At 41.5% G+C, this 19,798-nt stretch overlaps 1 protein-coding gene across 4 annotated transcripts in view; it reads right to left on the bottom strand.

The window, feature by feature from the left end:
• Window positions 1-316: 316 nt before the first annotated feature.
• Window positions 317-19,798, bottom strand: part of LOC107680972 (protocadherin-19-like) — a 58,039-nt gene continuing 38,557 nt past the window's right edge. For all 4 annotated transcript variants that reach the window (XM_016477076.1, XM_016477078.1, XM_016477077.1 and 1 more), the window contains exon 5: window positions 317-1,619. In XM_016477076.1, coding sequence (XP_016332562.1) covers window positions 1,060-1,619 — 560 coding nt within the window. In that variant the 3' untranslated portion in view covers window positions 317-1,059. The remainder of the gene's footprint in view (window positions 1,620-19,798) is intronic.

The following is a 19,798-nucleotide window of genomic DNA, read 5'->3' as shown; positions in this document are numbered from 1 at the left end:
ATATTTTGGCATATATGTTTTTTTTTTTTACCTTTTTGTGTTTGTGTACAAACGCTACTGTAGCTTTAGTTGAACACCAATGTTTATTTTTTCAGTTTTTACTTTCGCAACAAAACATTAAAGGGATTGTCACATAACAACAGATTATTAAAAATGATAGTAGTAAACCCTAAACAGAGTTTCACATAGCAAGACGTAAGTGACGACCCCTTCTATCCTAGCCCCATAGTCAAAATCCAAAAAAAGTACAAGACCAGAGCACAAAGTTCTAGCAAACTGCGCTCCACTGGCTACAATCAGGAAAGGGCACGGGATCGGTCTCTCCCTATTCCAGTTTTTCGGTGAGCTTGAGCTGATAGCGCAACTTCATTTAGTTCCATCTGTGATAAAAAATAAGCACTGTAACGACCTCATGGTTTGCTGACATTGGAATGTCTTGAGGGAAACAGAGAAGGGTTGTCTTATCAGACCAGTGAGAAGCCACTGAAATGAAATGAGATCTGCAGGACTTTTCCTGTGCGTTCTCCCGCGATCGGTCGGACTGCTCGTGTTAGACAGGAAGAGTCTCGCCATCCGTAGCGTCAGAGAGACCCACGTCCTCTTCGGGAACAGTGAGCGGTTTGGCAGCTGAAGCAAAAACTGCATACCAAAGAAGGCATTAGAAGAAAGTTAGAAGTCTCTTTTGAGTCTACAAGGCATGACTGTACTTGGGTGTCACCAGCGGTGCACTGGAAGGTCTTTCTCCTCTAAGGGTAAGACGTGAGGGCAGGATGAAGCGCGTTGCGCAGCACACAGTAACCAGCCTGTCCACTGCGGATAGACGACTGCAAAGAATGTACAAGCGTTGCTGTTACTACCAAGCCACGATGACAGTCTGAGCTCGCAGACACATTTTCAGCTTCATTTGTTCGATCTCTGGAGAATACGTTGTGCTGCACATGTGTCTCCCTTCCCTGGGCCCATTCGGCTCGACGCTTGCAAAAGCACACCAATACACACACACGCACGTCGACACACACTCGTAGTAGTGTATGTGCTCTGTGTACACACGGGAGCCAGTTAAAGCACTATGTCCTTCAGCCGCTTGCTGCCGGGGGACTCCTTCTCACGGCCATCCTGCAGGAGCGTGTTGATCTCCCGCATGGCCGGCTCACTGTCCTTCCCCTCCGGCTGCCGCAGCAGGCTGTGGTTGGCTATGCGCTCTGCGTCCCGGCATTTCAACGTGTTGTAGGTGGAGGGTGGTTTGGACTGGGGGCTCTTCAGGTGCACTGGGGAGGTGATGGGGCTGACGGCCTCCCGGCCGTTTCCGGCCTCGCGCACGGTACCGTTGATCTTTGGGCTGCAGACGGCCGGCTCCGCCGTTTGCCGCCTGCCCCTCTGTTCGGCCCGCTCCTCATCCAACCCATCTTTGCCAAAGGTGGCAAAAGTTCTTTTGATGGTGCCACAGTCCTCGTAGTGAGGTACGTCCACAGTGGTGGCCTCGATGGACAGAGCGATGACGTTGCGGCCGTGTTCGGGAGACTTTGCTCTCGCTGGCATCGGCACCCGGGGCATCCAGCAGCGGTCCGAGTGGCCCAGGATACGACATTCGTCTTGGCAGTGGAAACCCTCTGACTGATCTGCACAGAGAGAGAGAGCGAGAGAGAGAGAGAGAGAGAGAGGAAGTAAGAGTTAGTTTTGTTTTTTAAATTTGCCGTTTGCACAGCTTCTGCTTATTTGCAGTTTCCTTCATGGATTTCAGGCACAGTTTGTTTTGGAGCTTTCATCTTTTCAGCACATGTCAGAGCTGGGAATGGGGGGAAAAGGCTGTGGCATGGTGAAGAGCTCCGCTCCATTTTTACGTAAGCTGGCTCTACTGCTTCAACAAGTTTTAATGCTAGAACTTTTTAGGGCCTATTAATAAAGCATTTAAAGGGTGCATTGCTAAATCAAAAGTGAATCCCCATCTTGTGAGTAATTGTTTCACTCAGGCTTGATGAAAGGAGGGTTTAGAAGAACAATCAGAGATTTCACAGTAAGGGACACTGGCAAAGTAGCCTCATTGTTAAATGCTGAACATTGTGCTACGTCTCTGTCATCTAGCTGGCAGTTATAAATATGTAATGATGTTTTAAAGCTGTTGTGGAGTTAAAAAAAAGAAAGATTTGTCTGAGCCAGTATTAATACAGATCTGTCCTTTGTTGTTTTGGAGGGAAGGGCTTTCAAGCTGCTTTTTGTATCATTATAACAACAAAAAAGCCGAGCTTTCGCTCGCTCAAGTTGAGGTGCTGTCTGCCTCTTTCTCTTCCCTTTTATTTAAAAGAGATGCATCTGTAATAATCAAGGCAGCTCTCTTTTTATTAGCAGTCAGCCCAAAACAGCTTTCTGCTTGAGTCCTTTTGACTCCATACATATTTCATTATTGGCCATCTGGATAGACAAGCACGTCAAGGGCACTCTCTCTGCTTAAATGTTTGCTAATATACACAAATGGCATTTGCATAACAAAATCGCTTCTTCAGATTGCTGTTTCCACATGCACCACTCACATATAAAAATAAGAGCAATTATAAGAATAATTATGGATTCACTGTTATTAAAATTCAGATCAAGAGCGATAATACTAATTATTTTTAATGTTATTGCTGATAAACAATAAATTACTGATATGTGTAGTTTATTTAGGCATCTGAATTCTTATTTGAATGTAGGCAACACAACATTTCATCATATATATAAAACAAATCTTATAATAAATGTTAAAAACAGTTTTTCTTTTGTTTGCTTAGTATTTAGAAACCGTGAAGCCTTTTATTTTTCAGGATTTCTTTGATTAACAGAAAGTTCAAAAGAACACTGTTTATTTGAAATATGAATCTTTTTATAAAATTGTTAAAGTCATTAGTTTCACTTTTGATCTGTTTGCTGAATAGATGTTAATTTATTTTCTTTTTTTAAACATTACTTACCCCAAACTTTTGAAAACAATAAGCAGAAAAACGGTTTTCAACATTTCTAAAAAGAATAAAATGTTTCTTATATACAGTATATGCAATATTGTGTGATTGTCAAAAACTGTTATGGTACTATATATATATGTGTATATCTTAAGCATGACATTCCAAAGACACATTGATGAATGTTGATATAGAACATGCAGTATTTGTAAAGCCAGTGGACACCTGCTATTGTTGATTAATTGTTGCCAAATGATTCGTTGCATGACAGGTTCTCACCCCGTCAATAAAAATAGTCGGAGAATCTACCAGACAGATGTTTGTTGACACATTTTGTCAGCTCCCCTATTGGTAAATCAGCCCAAGGGTTGAGACCTTGCTACACACTCGTAGCCCTCAGTGACAGCAAGAGATTGTGGGAAGGATTCACACATTTACATCTGGCACTCCGAGCTTGACAGATCATCCAATTAAAATCACTAATTATCTGCTTTTCCTGCTCTTTCAGGAGTCTGAGGGACAACACAGCTTTGGGCCCTGAATCAATATTTAAAGATTGGAGCGTTGCTTTCCAAGATCTCCGCTGCCAAATCTGTCACTCTTTTAAAAAGTGATCTGATGAGATTGACAGATTACTGACTGATGTCTGGGGACACTTCAGATCTCCTGCGGCACATGTGAGAAGATGAGAGCTCCTGTGTGTTTGTGTATCCGTGTCTCGGTGCATTACGAGAGAGGTTTGACCCACATATCTAGACGGCAGCATCCACACCCACATACGCGCATGCTTCCTCATACTAAAACTCAGGCGAGCAGCAGGGAGAATGGAGAAATTAAATTGAAAAAGTTAAAAAATAAATTGGAAAGTAAAGCTCTGGATCGACTACGGTATCTCAAGTGGCTCAAATTTAGCCCATAATTACCAAGCCCTGTGAACACACACACAAGTCCACATCTTGAAAGGGCTTTTCATCACCAAAAGTCAATGTTATCACCATAGCAACAAGGGGTGAGTCTCACCATTATCCACATATACAGCGAGCGACTGCCGAGGACACCACACCTGCCAAGGCGCAGTCTGCCTACCCAGAATTCCTCCTTTCATTTCATAAGAATCTGCTTTTCTACAGAAGCATGGATTTATCTGCATCCTGCGGATCAATAGGAGGCACTTTAACAAGATTCAAATCATCTTCACCTCTTGAATGGGCAACGCTCGAAAAAAGCACGCATTTTCCAATTCCTGTTCCTTACGACGAGAGGGACACGTACATACATTGAATGTTGTCGTCTTTTTCAGTCGTGGTCCTTTAGGGGGGTCTCCCGTGGAGCGATTTTTTTGTAAATTACATCAGCGTGAAAGCAGAACGCCATTAACAGCTCTCTCGCATCCTGTCAGTAGTTTATCCACAAAACTCACAGATGTTTCTCTCAAAGGTCTGTGCTAACCACATAACAAATTGCAGCAAGACATGACAGCCTGTCGACCCCTGACAAAACAAGAATCTCTTCCTATCTTCTTTGCCCTATGAGAGATAGAAATATAATGCCAACAAATGGAGCAATTAAAGCTTCAATGCAGCTGATCTTTGAGTTGTGCAGAAGAGAGCAGTGAAAGGCAGACGGCCCTCCTACAGAGAATGTCTATTGAAAGTCATCAGGAAAATACGCTTGCAAATCAGTTCCGGGAAAAGACTTAAAATACAGTCCAGAGCACTATGTCAGAGGGAACATTTGCTCTCTAGGATTTAAAGCCTACTAATTATGGTCTTGGCTTTGGCTGGAGGTGGAAGCTGCAATGTTTTCTCGCTCTTCCACATTTGTAAGTAAAGCGCAGAGTTTATGAAAAATGTCACTGGGATGAAAGTCCCACAGCAGTGCTGACGTATCGGAAATATTGGGGTTTCATTTTTGCACCGAGAGGATGAAAGAATGCATGAGGTGTTTTAAATATGTGTACTGCAATCTGCATTCTGCAAGGCTGAAGAATAATGAATAGTGCCACTTGTGATGCAAAGGCTCTCTTTGTAAAAACCCACCACTGCTGTCAGCTCGCAGCAGAACAACATCAGTTTACTTCATGAGAGAGGAGCCCAATCAGATCTGCTCCCTAATGAGATGGAGAATGAACCTTACAGTGTGTTCACACCAAACGCGAATTTAATTATTCGCGTGAGTAGATTACATACAAAGTCAGTAGGCTTGTTTGAGATGAGCAAAATCTGCGCAGAACCGATCACCGGTGATCACCGCGAGATGCATGCCGGTTAGAAAAGTGTCCTACTTACTCCGACTTGCTCTGATGTCATGCTGACGTGTGCAAAAAAACTCTTGCGACTTGCCTGCGCTTATTTCACTCCTCCCCTCACTGCAGCCGCCTACTCTCACCTACATTTCAGGCAAGGCGAGGCGCATCTCAAACAAGCCTAATGCAAAGACGCGAATAGAGGCAAATTCGCGCCAGGCGGCGCGAATGACGCGAAATACGCGACGCGTTTGCCGCGAACGCGAGATTTTCGCCTCAATCGCGTCTTTCGCGCAAATTCAAAAATTTCAACTCGAGCGGAAAATTCGCCTGACGCGAGAACGCGCAAGCCAATCAGCGAAGAGCTTATTGGCATGTCTGGTTGAATCAGAAAATGGAGGAGCGCATTATTGTATCTGTTTGCGGGCACCCCGAAATATATGATACAACTTCATATTCTTATATGGCTGTCATCCAGGCGCAGTTCCTGGAGAAGATGGTGAAATTCACCGAGTTGTGTGCGCCTCTGTAAGGTGCTGTGAACGTCTGCGTTTGGCTTTCAGGCATTTTTTGGGACTTCACCAACAGGTACAAAGCAGCGATCGTATTTATCCTCACGATGGTTGGTTACTTGCGGGATGTTTTTCGCCTCACTCGCGCGAATAAAAACATAGCGTAATAGAGTAATCTAGAGTGAGTGACGCAATGCGCATATTCGCTTCGCGTCTGGTGTGAACACACCATTAGCTCGTTTAGTTAGCCCTGGTGAGTTTGAAGGTAGACATGGCAGGTAAAAGATTGCACTTTGCTCTCTAGCCATAACAGGGTTGTGCTCCATTCAGAACTGAAGTGAGAATTCCAATTCACTTCTTGAATTTGAACTGATGTATCAAACTGGATACAGAATTGTCATCTGAATGGAATTTAAATGAAAACTGAAATTGAAACTGAAAAAATATAACTCTACATTTCTAACTAGAAAAAAGAAAAAAAAGTTTAGATAGATAAGGTGGAAAGATGGAACACTTCAATTTCCAAGAATTCATTACCTTTGTTACATTTCTTTGAATAGCAGAAAATCCGTATGTTTCTCTTCCTGTCACTCCAATTCTAATTCAGCTTCCTGAACTCTAAATTTCGTACAACACTGCTCCATAAAGAGGGGTTTTAATTCATTAAAAATGTCTGTTATCATAAATATGGCTAAATGAGCTCAATTTGTGTACGGGCTGAGTGTTGCATACTCCAAACAAAAGGAATGGCTTTTAATTTGGAATCTTTTGTGTCACTGCCGGACTTTCATCTTGTTTGGAAGCTATTATGCTCTTCCTTGAAAAACGCACTTTCTTTTCTCTCCAAAAATACAGGCACGAGTGCTGGAGGTCTGCAGTGTTGATGTAATGCGGGAGAGGGCCAGAGAAAATGCTGCTAATGTACCTGTTTAAATAGGTTCGGGCTCAGAGAGTATATGAGGGAGAGTGGGCATACTCAAATCCTCTCAAACACACTCTGCGACTGGGGATGTAATTGGAACCACGGGGCCCTGCAGTTTTCACAGTGACACTATTCAGTCACTTTGGATTTACGGGCTCAGGGAAAGAACGTCATTTCTTTGAGGAACAAGGTGCAACAGCCGAAGAAACAAGCAAGATGTTCCTAATAAATCAAATCGTTCTGAGCTACACAATGATGCATCGGTTTAAAGATTAACTATATTAAACGTGAATGTGTTTTGATGCGGTTTTGACCGTAAAGATCGTATAAATCATATTTAGACACATTCTGCCTCAAAAAGCATATTTTTCTTCTTGTTTGTCTCTCTCTATTGTTGTTCCGTGTAGACTGATGAAACAATACAGCTGCAGCCGGCTCCTGTGAGAAGTAATATGCTGGAGTGAGAGGGCAGACATCAGTTTGGTGCTCACTTTATTTATTTCTTCTCACTGCAGGTGGGGCAAACACTGGCATGGCATGAGAGAATATAGGTGTAATAATAATGATAATAATAATAATAAGAAGAAGAAACATGATTTCAGACCAGTCTTTAGAAAGCAGAATGAAACAGTAATAATCAGTTTTATTTATTTATTTATTCACAATAATAATAATAATATAATAATGCTATTTTTTGTTTCTCACTGCAGGTGGGGCAAACACTGGCATGGCATGAGAGAATATAGGTGTAATAATAATGATAATAATAATAAGAAGAAGAAGAAACATGATTTCAGACCAGTCTTTAGAAAGCAGAATGAAACAGTAATAATCGGTTTTATTTATTTATTTATTCACAATAATAATAATAATAATAATATAATAATGCTATTTTTTGTATATTATATTATTAATAAAACTGATTTCCAATCAGTCTATAGAAAGCAGAATAAAACCACAACAATGTAAAAATTATTTATTTATTTATTTATTTGAATTGTGACTATTTACCGTTATTAATAATATTAATAAATAATTTAATTATATTAATAAAACTGATCTCCAAACACACTTCAGAAAAGAATGTAAGAACTATCTATCTATCTATCTATCTATCTATGGACCTTGCTGCTTGCCTATTCTTTGTAATAGATGAACCATTAAACCGTATGCCAGGTTTATTTGGATATATAAGATTTGAATAAATGTTTTGCAAGCATCGTTCATCTCATTCACGTCATTCATTGCAGGCAGAGGAAGTGGCCGGGAGGTCCTGGGTGGCTTTGCGGCGCGTCGGTCCAGGATGGGGGTCATGTTGGGAACCTTGTCTCCACTCTAACACTATCGCAAGCTGCCATGCACAGGCTCCGACAAGCCAGGCAGACGCTGGGGGCTTCCGACGAGGGAGAGTCCAAGTGCTGCTGTCATCCCAGCCAGGCAATTCAGTCTGTGCACCATAAATCCGCCGCGAGCCCTCAGCCCTGCGGGACCACAAGATGGAGTGTGATGGTCTTGTTTTTACAAACAGTGGAGAAGGATGCGTCACTGAGCCACGAAGACGGCACTCGGTGCAGAGACCTTGCCATCTAGAGCAGCTCTCCAGCATTCTCACTCCATCTGCTCGCTCCCTGTCTTCCTCTTTTTTTTCTCCCTCCCTCTTTCACACCATTCGGAAAATTAGTCTGTTTCTGTCTAACCCCTGTACATCTGCTTCTCTCTGTCTTCTCCCCTCAATTCTGTGACTCTTTCAGGAAAGTGACCTTGACGTCCTCCGTCTTCCTTTGGCTCGGATATTAATTATTGAGGATATTATACTCGCTGCTTAGCCTTGTTCAGGACTGTCACACAGATGGCAAATCAAGGGTTCCCTGTGCCTGCTTCTGTGTCTTAACATTAGTACCAGTCAATTTATCAGGAAGTAAATCAGGGTCTGGTCTATCCTGCTCTGGTAAGTGCGTCTGACAGCCAGTCTCCTCAGTGAAGCCATCTGCAGTCCTTTAGTCTCAAACGCACACTGACAGCTCAACTTATATCTGTGGTTTACCACCGCACCCTTCTTTTTCGACCACTGCCTTTGTGTGAAATAGTACCACGGCTCCAAAATGTCTCCCCGCCTCTCCTCCCGCCCATCAGACCCTCTGTGGCTGGTCCTAGTTAAAGAATGAATTTCAACTGGTGCTGACAAACAATGCGGTAGCCGTAGATTGGTACAAACAGTATCTGCTTAACAGCTGTGTAACTGCATGAGGGAAAAAGACATCGTGATGCTATATTATGTATCACTTTGAAGCAAAAATTAGCTGCTTTATGTTGGGGAAGAGGAGGGTGGAGGCTAGCAAATGGACTGCTTGATGTTGTGGTAATGAGCTGAGCATGTGCTTCACACAGGTAGAATCTATTTCTTTACTTTATGGTGAGAGATGGTTTAGTAGCATTATTTGTTTACAGCAGCATTACGGCATAATTATTACAAATGCATTTTATATAAAGCTGTATGTTGTGATCCATTGCTTGCCAACATTTACTATGAACTCGGTCAGGAGATTTCAAGCTTTTTGATACCATAGACCGCCAAATATTATGATCTGCTTTCAAGAGACCCCCTTCCTAAAATTAAAATAATATTAAAAATTACTTTAAATATATTATTAAATTCCTTAATATAATATGATATGACATATGATATAATATAATATAATAAAGGTAGCTATATATTTTCAGTAGAATAATTTATCAATAGAATATTTTTTTTAATTAATTAATGGTTTCAGACCAGTTCGATCAGAAAGCATAAACACTAATACTGTTGAATTTTGTACTTTATTTATTAATTCATTTAATAATAATGATAATAATAATAATTATTATTATTATATATTTTTATAATAAATATATATTGTTTCAGGACCATTCTGCTTATCAACACTTTAACAGCTACTGAACTACATTGACTGTTTATTTGTTTATGCTAATAAGTATTAATTTTTAATTTAATTATTTTTCCAAGCTACCGAATTGCATGAGAAAATTTTAAAGCTGAAAGTATTAGCATGTGATGACATGGAGCCATTTTGTGCATAAGGCATCTTAAGCATAGTTTAGTCATGACTGTCTGCAGTGATTTAATTTAACCATTGATATTAAAAGGTTGATTATGAAGGATGAATGCTTTACATGGTAACTTCCACAATCTTTCTGCTCTTTATTATATAGAAAGCCAAAGCTTCAGAGCCACTATGTGCAGCTGAACTGAGCTAAAGCGTTAGAGTCCCTTGAGGAAGGCCAGAGACCGACGTCATCTCCCTGTTGCCGTGCCACTGCACCCTTACAGCTCTCCACTGAATAGTGTCATGGCCTGAGAAGTAGATAGCATGCTAACACAGGGTCAAGCGACCTCTTAGAGGCCACTGGTATAAAACATAGGGAACTATTTGACAGAAAACAGGATTTTATGTCTGTGGGTTTGGAAATGACAGATTAGCTCATTAGTTCTGGTCAAGCACAGGGAAGGCCATTGTAGTGGTACTCAGCCACCGAGTTCTCGATAATGGTGACCCCAAAATTAACCCGACTCATAGATCTGGCACCCACTGAGGCACGAACACCAAGGCAGCCAGTTGCAATAGCCAGCTCTTCTTTTCCATATGGATTGGTTTGTAGAGGACATATTTAAATACTCTTACAAATGCTGCATTCTGTGTTTAAGCTTGACCGAGCAATGTAGCTAATTTACTCAGAAACCCTTGAGTCTGAGAAGAGTGAGAGGGGCAAAGCAGACAGTAAATTACATCTGTAAGGGGACGGGCTGGGCTTTGGGGGTTGATGGGTGGGGAGGGGGGAGTGGAACGGAAGACGCAAACTCACTGGCTGCAGTGAATTAAATCATCTGCAAGAAGCACATTGCCGAAGTCAGTGAACCCCTCTGAAATCTTCAGGCCGCTCTTTTTACTTGAAGCAAGCCTACGAGATATTCTTCTATTAGGGCTTTATTTGCTATTCAAAGTCTCTTGACCTTCCTTCTTTTAAGCTCTTTTATTCTATTAATGCTTGCATACAATTTGAGTTTAGGAAAACATAAAAGAAAAATTCACTATAATTGGCCCTTTTCATTCAGACAAATATAAACAATTATTACAATTTAAAATAACCGATTTCTATTTCAATATATTTTAAACTTGTAAAAAAAAAAGTATAAAAAAATAGTAACGTAAATGTCTCCACTGTCACTTTTGATCAAATTAATGCATCCTTGCTGAATAAAAGTGTTAAAATATCTTTCTGACCCCAAACTTTTGAACGGTAGTGTATATAATTAGACGTATTATGTATTAATGTATATAACATATATATCATCAAAAGATAAATGATTCATTGACTGACCAAAGCAGAAGTTGCTATTTAAAGCCCAAAAGAAGAATTAACTTCCTCTCCCACAGACTGCTATTGCTTCATCTTCCTCCCATTGTGCTATTGAAATGTTTTTAGGTTGTTTTTAAGTGTCTTGTTTTATTCAGTGAGAATAAAGCCGATGCCCTGTTCCTGTCAAGCTAAGACTGACACAAACGCACCTGGACACAATGCAACCTGAGTGCCTAAAATCAATGTGTCTTCTCTTCAACAGCTGGGCCCGAATGCGTCAGCTGAATACTAATATCTCCAGACTGTCATTCCCTGTGAGACGCGTGCGAGCGGCCTGCTTGCATAGACTCTGTTACATAATTAATGCAGTGTGCCTTCTCATTCAGGCATGTTCACTGTGTCAGTCTTGGCTATGCGTTTTATATTCCGTTTTATCTTTATTCCTTTTATCCGGCCTATCTCATTCGCTTTCTTTCATTCTTTTGTCTTTCTCTTCTGTCTCTCACTCTCTTCGCCCATGTCTGTGTCTTTCTCCTACTTTCTTTTAACCGACTCCCTCATTATTTCTCACGTGCCCCTTCTGCCTCTCTCCTTCCACATTCTATCTTTTCAGGGAGACTGCACACAGTCTGACTGCTTGTTAACGTCCCATTCATCTTTATTTTTCAGAGTTGATTTACCTTCGCATATAAAGACGGTTGGGAAAGTGCTACCTGTAACGGAAGAACCGCCTCCCATCATATCGTCATTGCTCGGCATGACAGGAGCTGGCAGCCAATAGGAGGAGCCCTGCTGGCTCACCTGATGCTTATAGTGCCACCGAGGTGCGTCGAAACCCAGGTCCAGGTGCACTATAGCCGTGCAAGTCGGTAACCGTCTGGCCTCTCACCAGGGACGCCACACCCTGATTTGTTTTCACATCCCTCTTTTTTTATTAGTATTTCAGTACTAATACAGTACTAGTCTCCACATGCCCAAAAACAGCAGCTCTCGCCAGCCATCGCAAAACGCTGTGTAGTACTGAGCAAAAGTGACAGGCGGATCGGCACTGCAGCTGAAATGGCAGCAGACCTTGCCTTGAATCGCAGCCAGGCGGTGGGGAGGGGACATATGTGATTGCTCATCTATATGCTGCGAAAGCTTACCTTAAAGAAAGCATGAGTCATGCAGTGAGCAGAGACTCAGCAGTGGGGCGTATTCCTCGGTGAAAACCCTGAGATCACAAACAAGAGGAAAAACAGCATAGACGAATGTCAGACTCGAGTTGAGTCAAAAGAAGTTAGTGGGTCATTGGCGATGGCAGGCACCCGGTTGTGCCAGAGGGGTGGGTGAGATTGCGAAAGGCACAATGTGGGCAGTGTTGCTGTGGCTGAAGTTAATTGGATTTCCCTGGTGCCCACTCCTGGCCACATGCAGGGCCGTGACATTAAATGCCCTTATCCATGACAGAAGAATAAGACAGAGTACAGAGAAAGGCACTCGTCTTAAGAAGCCCTACTGTCGGTCCCCAGTCACCTCTCGTGCTCTTTCACAATTCCAGCTCAACTGGGGCGGTGCTGGACTGCAGGGGTGAGCAGCTTGGATTTATGCTATAAAAAGTGGCTGCAGAAAGTATTAGGGCACTTGAATCACACTTAAAAGATGTGAATTTTTGTTCAATAATATTAAAATAGTTATCTGCAAATGACTACTTTTCTAAACCACTTTTTTCAGTTTTTCTCAAAAAGTTTGTTGTCAGTGAGATTAGGGTTTTGAGAACTTTGTATTTATTAAAGAATTCTGTAACAATTGATCAAGGTTTCCACAAAAAACATTAATGTTTACAACGCTTGATATTATTAATGAATGTTTCATGGGCATCATATCAGCATGATTTCTAAAGAATCATGTGACACTAAACACTGGAATAATGGCTGCTGAAAATTCAGCTTTGCCATCACAGGAATAAATTCTGAAATATATTAAAATAGAAAACTAAACTATAATAATATTTATCACTGTTATCTACATTGTAATATAACTGCATAAATTCAACACTTTTACATAAACACACCTTTTCTGGAAACGATGGGATGAAATACAACATTTTACTGATTTAAAATAAAAAAAATCTTTGGAAATTTGACAACTTTTTTCTAACCAAAATCTGTGTTAGCAATCTATGGATAACATAACATTATCTTGACAACATATCAGCAGAATATCGAAGCCCATTTCCACCACTATTTGTTCCACCACAAATAAATAAATAAAATAAAATCATGGTTCGTTAAATCATAACTAACTATCATATGTCAATTATGAGATGAAAATTCAAAATTATATGAAAATTCAGCTTTGCCATCACAGGAATAAATTCTGAAATATATTAAAATAGAAAACTAAACTATAATAATATTTATCACTGTTACTGTTCGTACTGTGATAATGATCAAATAAATGCAGCATTGGTGAGCATAGCATACTTTTTTTCAAAAACCATCATCTTACCCACCCCAAACTTAGAGAATGAAGTTAGCTCCCATTATTACATTTTTTTTGTTCCCACATTTTTAATTCTGGTTTTCTGTATGTCACAACAGGGTAGCATTCTGCAGGATCAAGAGCAAAGCCTATGAGAGGAGCTCGACATGGGAGCTAATGATCCTGAGATTAAATGAGACATCTATCACCAATGAGAATCATGCAAGTGACAGCTCAGATTAGGATGGAGACATATTAGAACTATGCAATGTTAATGTGACAGAAATAATGAGCAAGATTGCATATTATCCTTTAACATGGGAAGACAAAAAGGGTCTGAGCCCCTGCTGCGATGTTTAGCTCATTTGATTGTTGATTGCCATTCTTGCAGTGCAGCAGCCCACTCTTTAATGGATAGTGCACGAGAGCAGGGGAGCATCATTAAAAAACCCATTTTGAGGCCTCCTTGTCTCCCATTAAACTTAACAGCTAGCCTCCCCCATTAGTTTTTATCCTCCTTTTTAAGGGGTTGGGGGCAAGAGCCCTAAAACCATGAAGGTTAATTGGCTACCCAGAGGATAGAGTGATTGAGTTCAATCTCCACTTTTTGGAAGCCTTGAAAACCGACCATAGGGATGGCATGCAGGAAAACAAAGTCTGTTGCAGTGGCACACTCAGAATGCACACCACATTTTTTTCCTCTGAGGAAAACGGCTGCTTAAGCTCTGGGGAGAGCTGACCCGCTTTGAAAGGAAAAAAGGAGGGTATTTGCACGTAAAAGGTTTGCTGAGGTTTTCCGCGTTGTGAAGCTGACTTTATACAGAGATGACGCCTTTGGGCAAGGTGGGGAAGCTCCCAGGGTTTGTGGCCATAACTGATCTCACTCACCAGTTCCTGTCTTTAATCTTTCATCAATAGTTGATCATCTGCCCAGCTGAAGTCATTTCTATGCAGGAGGAAACTAAACTGAGTTTTAACCCACTGAGATCATCTGCAATGGGCTGAGGGAGGATGCAGTGAGGACAGAAGGATGAAGGGGTGAGGAGATGAAGGCATGCCTGTGAACTCTGTCAGTCATTGCCTGTTTGATGATACGTGTGCGTATGCGTATCAGCCCATCATTTCATGTTTACACCAGGGCAAATGAATATACATCAGAGTGGCAGGATACAGAAAGGCCAGCTGCCCAGGGTTTTAACCATTTCGTAATGGCTGTAATTACCTCAGACGAGCAGGAGGCGTCATTTTACTGTTGCGATTCAGGATGAGTCGTAATACGGGAGAAATGGAATGCCATAATGGGCTGTATGAAGACAAAACTGGAAATATAGCAGGGAAAGGTAATGGTGTAGAGCTTCTCTGCACTCAGATGCATGCTGTGTTATTATAAAGGAGGTTAAAAGAGAAATTCTCGCACTGCCGCAGTGACAGAGCAGCCGGTTCTCCCTTGTATTTTCCCTCTTATCTTTTTCTCCTCTTGTTTTTCTCTCTCTCATTCACTCACACCCCCCTCTCTCTTTTCTACCAAGCTGCAGTGATAAATGTCTCTTTGTATTCTGGACAGAAAACTGCCGGGTACAATGTACTTGTCAGAAGACAGCTGATTTTTTTCTTCCTTCACCGCTTCAGAGTTTATTCGTAATCTTTCCTTGGAGTGTGCGAACACTGGCGATCCAAGAAACAAAATGCAGTACACAATTGACATCTGCTAAAGTAAATAAGGTGTGCAGCAGATTATCGTGTTTGTATAAGCGTGGGTGTGTTTTGTGAGTGCGGTTCGCTCTTTTAATCAGTGCGCATTTCGGTGGACACGCGTTTAGTTTTTGTCCGTAAGAGTGGATCAGGAATGTCGAGTTTTAGTGAAGCGAGCTGAGCTATTCTAATGGGAGTTAATGGAGTTGAGTGGGGCTTGCTGTGGGCTTCATGCCAGCAGGGATCTCATCCTACCGTCTATTAAACCGCCTGCCCACCGATCGCGGCTCACTTTTTGGCAGCACTCGCCACACAGTCCAATCCAATCCCCGTCAAACAAAGAGCGGCTATGAGGATGAGGGTCTGGATCAGCTCGGCATCAGCATTGATGAGATTTCGCTGATTGGATAAATTTCCTAGTTCTCTGTGTGTGTGATCTGAAATTTACGTGATCCCTACTATTTGTTCCACCACAAATAAATAAATAAAATAAAATCATGGTTCGTTAAATCATAACTAACTATCATATGTCAATTATGAGATGAAAATTCAAAATTATAAGTGTAAATTAAGACATAAATCAGGTTTTTTTTTTTTTTTTTTGGCCATAATTATAACTTTTTGCCAATTTAGTTTTATCTCAATTTGGACTCATATTTCTGTCTTGTATCATAATTATGATTTGTCATTGCTGACTTTGTATCTCATAATTTTAACTTTGTTATAATTTTTACTTTTTATCTCATAATCAAAAGTGTCATAATTTTGACTTTCAAAATTTTGACTATTTTAGAATTTCAACTTCAAAATGGTAGTTTCCAAAAGGGCTTCCCTAGCATAATTTTCTAACAACAGTGCAGAATAAACCACTGAAAACCAAATGGATGGATGGATGTAAAAGATCAGTGAATGTAAACTACTCAGTGGCAGGGCAGCACTCATCCGAAAGGGCAAGTGACAATTCTGTCAACTGACCCAGAAATCTCTCGCACTGACCAGCGGACCATCCTAATTGTTGAGCAATGCTCTGCTCCACCTGGGTAGAAGAATCTGGGGCGGGATACAAGAAATGCTTACTTGGAGACCTGGGCTCCCCAGTAGCAGTTGTTACAATGAGCCCATTACGCATGGAGCCCTCCACAGGGATGGACTTTGTCTCACCTCACTATTAGTAACGTTCCGGTTAGAGCACAGCTGGGGATGCGGTGTGGTTAGCTTCATTTTACCTTCTGCACTCTAGAGGATGCTTTGCCCCTGGGCTTTGTTACCTGTGGATTTTTATGAGTGCGAGAGAGAGAAAGCAATGTGGGTTTGGATGAGGGCCATGAGTCAGGAAAGCCAGGAGGGTACGGAGCAGATGGACATGAGGATGAAAGGTGGGTGGGCAAGAAATCCAGGGTAGTTAAAGACAACAATCCAAAAACACAGATCAATCAGGAGAGCGCAATTTGGCACACTGCAGACAGCGTGGCGCCGAGTTTCAGCTGACTTATCTGTCTCTCCAGCTAAAACCCTCACTCAATGCTTTTTCTTTTTTACAATCTCTCTCTCATTAACCCTTAGATGCACGCTTTTTCATTTCTCCTTCCTTTCTGTCTCCCAAATTGACTTGAGATTGAAGAGCAGCAGTTCTTTCTCACCGTGACTATCAAACAGCACATTACCTTGCCTTAATCTTCTCCTCTATGTTGAGCACGAGGCCAATCTCCCAGCATTCCTATCTGCAAAATTGCACCATTACATACGTGTTCAACAAACAATTGGGATTCAGCCTGTTTTCTGAGGAGATTATTAACACGCAGCCACAAGCGTTGGTCCTGAATAAGCAATGAAATCCTGAGCCCTCTTTTCCTCACCTTCCCGCTCTCTTTCTCACTTTCCGTGAATCAAAGCCAGGATTGTCTGGAAAATGAGCTGTCAACCGAGGGTTCGCAATGAGATACATCAGCCTCATTGCCAACCCTAGAAATAATGAACCGCTCCTTTTTTTTTCCCCTCTGATGTTCAATAAGCTACCCATAACAAGTGCAGAAAGATAAGAAGCCCCCTCTTGAGCTGATTAAACCCCATTCCGAGTATTCAGAAGAAGGGTTTTGGAGACTGGGGGTTCAAGGCAGAGCAGTGCTATTCAGAGTTATGTGATTGTATGAGATGTTTTTATGTTTTGAGAGGAAGGCACACCTTCAAAGAGAACAACCTCAAGGCCTACCTGCCAGAGTACAGCGTGAAAGCTCTGAATAAAAACACGATTAATTTCCTAATTTTTACACACTGTTGTGAAGGTAACCGCTGCAGAGCTAAGCTCCAACATCTTGCAGTAATACTCTGACACCTTATAGAGAGAAAAATGCTTGAATGCAGGAAAATAAACAGCACGTTTAAGGGGGCGTTCACACAGGCACTCTGTGCTGTTTTTTTAATCGCTAGTCTATTTTACACAGTTGGACCTGACCAATATACACGTTCTGTTCAAATCCATTGTGCTCTGCCTAGCTTGTTTTTTTAACACAAGAATACATCACACGCTGCCAGTGTTTTTTTTTTTTTTTTAATATATATATAATTTTTTGTCTTTTTTTTTTTTGTCTTGGTCCTTTAATTGTAGTAACTGAAAATAACAAATGGAAAAATAAACAAATATTCAAACATTTTATGTTTATTGGGGAAGTCGTGGCCTAATGGTTAGAGAGTCGGACTTGTAACCCAAAGGTTGTGGGTTCGAGTCTCATACCGGCAGGGATTGTAGGTGGGGGGAGTGAATGTACAGCACTCTCTCCCACCTTCAATACCATGACTGAGGTGCCCTTGAGCAAGGCACCGAACCCCCAACTGCTCCCCGGGCGCCGCATCTGCCCACTGCTCCGGGTGTGTGTTCACGGTGTGTGTGTGTTCACTGCTGTGTGTGTGCACTTTGGATGGGTTAAATGCAGAGCACTAATTCCGAGTATGGGTCACCATACTTGGCCACATGTCACTTCACTTCACTTCACTTCTTTATTTACATTTAAATGTTAAGATTGGACTATTTGAAACAATAGTATTCCTTCTATATTTTTTCTTATTCAAATTCTTTGACAGTTAATTGTTAATACAGTGTTATTTTTTGTAATGTTTTTGTCAACAGTATGTTTTCATTGAAATTGTTTAATTATCATGATTCACATTTTTCATCTCATCCCTTCAAATCCCTTTCTTCTCAAACATTCTTAGTTCCACCAATAGCCACACAAATGTATTTAAAAGTGAAATAAGTCCCAATAATATAGCTCTTTTTTTTAATATATGTACGTGTCTCATAACAGGCAGGAATTCAGTGAGCCTTTAATGTCTGATTCAGTCAAATGTTAATATTAGTTTTTTTAGGGGAAGTCAGCTGTCATGATGCACCCTTGAGGCTGTAGTTCAGAGTCGAGAGAAAACCGCACAAAAACCGTCAAAACATAATTTCACTTGTTCTCTGCACCCTGCTTATCTGACTCTGAGTCCTCTCTCTGTCTTTCTCTGTTCCTGTCTTTATTTTGACATCTGTCAGCACTTGCATTAGGCGATCAGAGGCCAACAAAAAAAATGTTCACCTAAAAGTTAAGGGTGAGACTGCAGAGCAAAAACTGTTATTTATACTTGTCAATTCCTTTAATATGAGGAAAACTGGCTGAGAAGTTGATGTCATGTATACATATCTTGCCAATAGCGGATTGGAGAGAACGAGAGGGTGACTGAGGGGGAGGGGTTTGGAATAGGTGGGTGGGGGGGTCCATGGGGGGTGATTGAGACAAAAAGCAAACTCTTTTATCAATTTCATCAAAATCAATTAGAAGCCGGAGTCTGCTGATGGGACACTGGGTGGTGGAGGGATGTGAAATCCCGGGGCATGGGAGGAGATACAAGCCCACGGGGACAGAGGAATTGATGAATAAAAGACTCCCGGGGTCGGGGACACTCTGAGTGGAACATGCTGGAACTGAGCAGCTGCAAATTGAGCTGCCAAAGCTCCTCAGTCTCCTTGGGGGGTGGGAAAAAAGAGAGAGGAGAAGAAGAGCTTAATGGTGACTGTCATTTTGTCTGGTGGGACTGGGAACTCTACAAATAGCCCTCAACCAGACCTCTGGCCTAGAACAAACAAAATAAACAGTCGGTCCTTGAGATTCAGAGATTCGTTTGGGCCTGTAAATGCTCTTGAAGGGATGCGGAAAGTAAACGCACAAATATTTTTCATGTTTATATGCTATTTATATCGGGCACCATCATCCTCAAGAGTATTTTGCTAGTAAACTGATGTATAATTCAACGCAGGGAGGCTTTAAAGGGTTACACCGTAACACATTCATCACCGTTTCACTGAGCACTGTAGGTAATGCTGCCCTAATGCAATCATTAGTCTTGGCTCTTGACCACCATGGGCCTGCTACAGTAGCATTAGCACCGTCTCCCACGATTTCCTGTCAAGGACACGCCATCTCCCAATAAGTGCAATGTTTTGTGCCATAGAAGCCACTATAAATTGCCGTATTCTTGAAAGAAAAGGAGCACAAACTGCAGGAAAGAGACATAGATCCTGGTAATAGAATAAAAGGCTATGAAGGAAGCACCCCTGAGGAAGTGTTTGTGTATTGTGTATTAAGAGACTACAGTCCTAAGAGGGCTTTTCCCCCCCGTTCTCACACTCCAC

Source organism: Sinocyclocheilus anshuiensis, unplaced genomic scaffold (genome assembly GCF_001515605.1).
Source record: "Sinocyclocheilus anshuiensis isolate Anshui unplaced genomic scaffold, SAMN03320099.WGS_v1.1 scaffold20, whole genome shotgun sequence".
NCBI lineage: Eukaryota > Metazoa > Chordata > Actinopteri > Cypriniformes > Cyprinidae > Sinocyclocheilus > Sinocyclocheilus anshuiensis.
The sequence above is the reverse complement of the archived record's forward strand: the minus strand, read 5'-3'. Positions and strand labels throughout refer to the sequence as shown.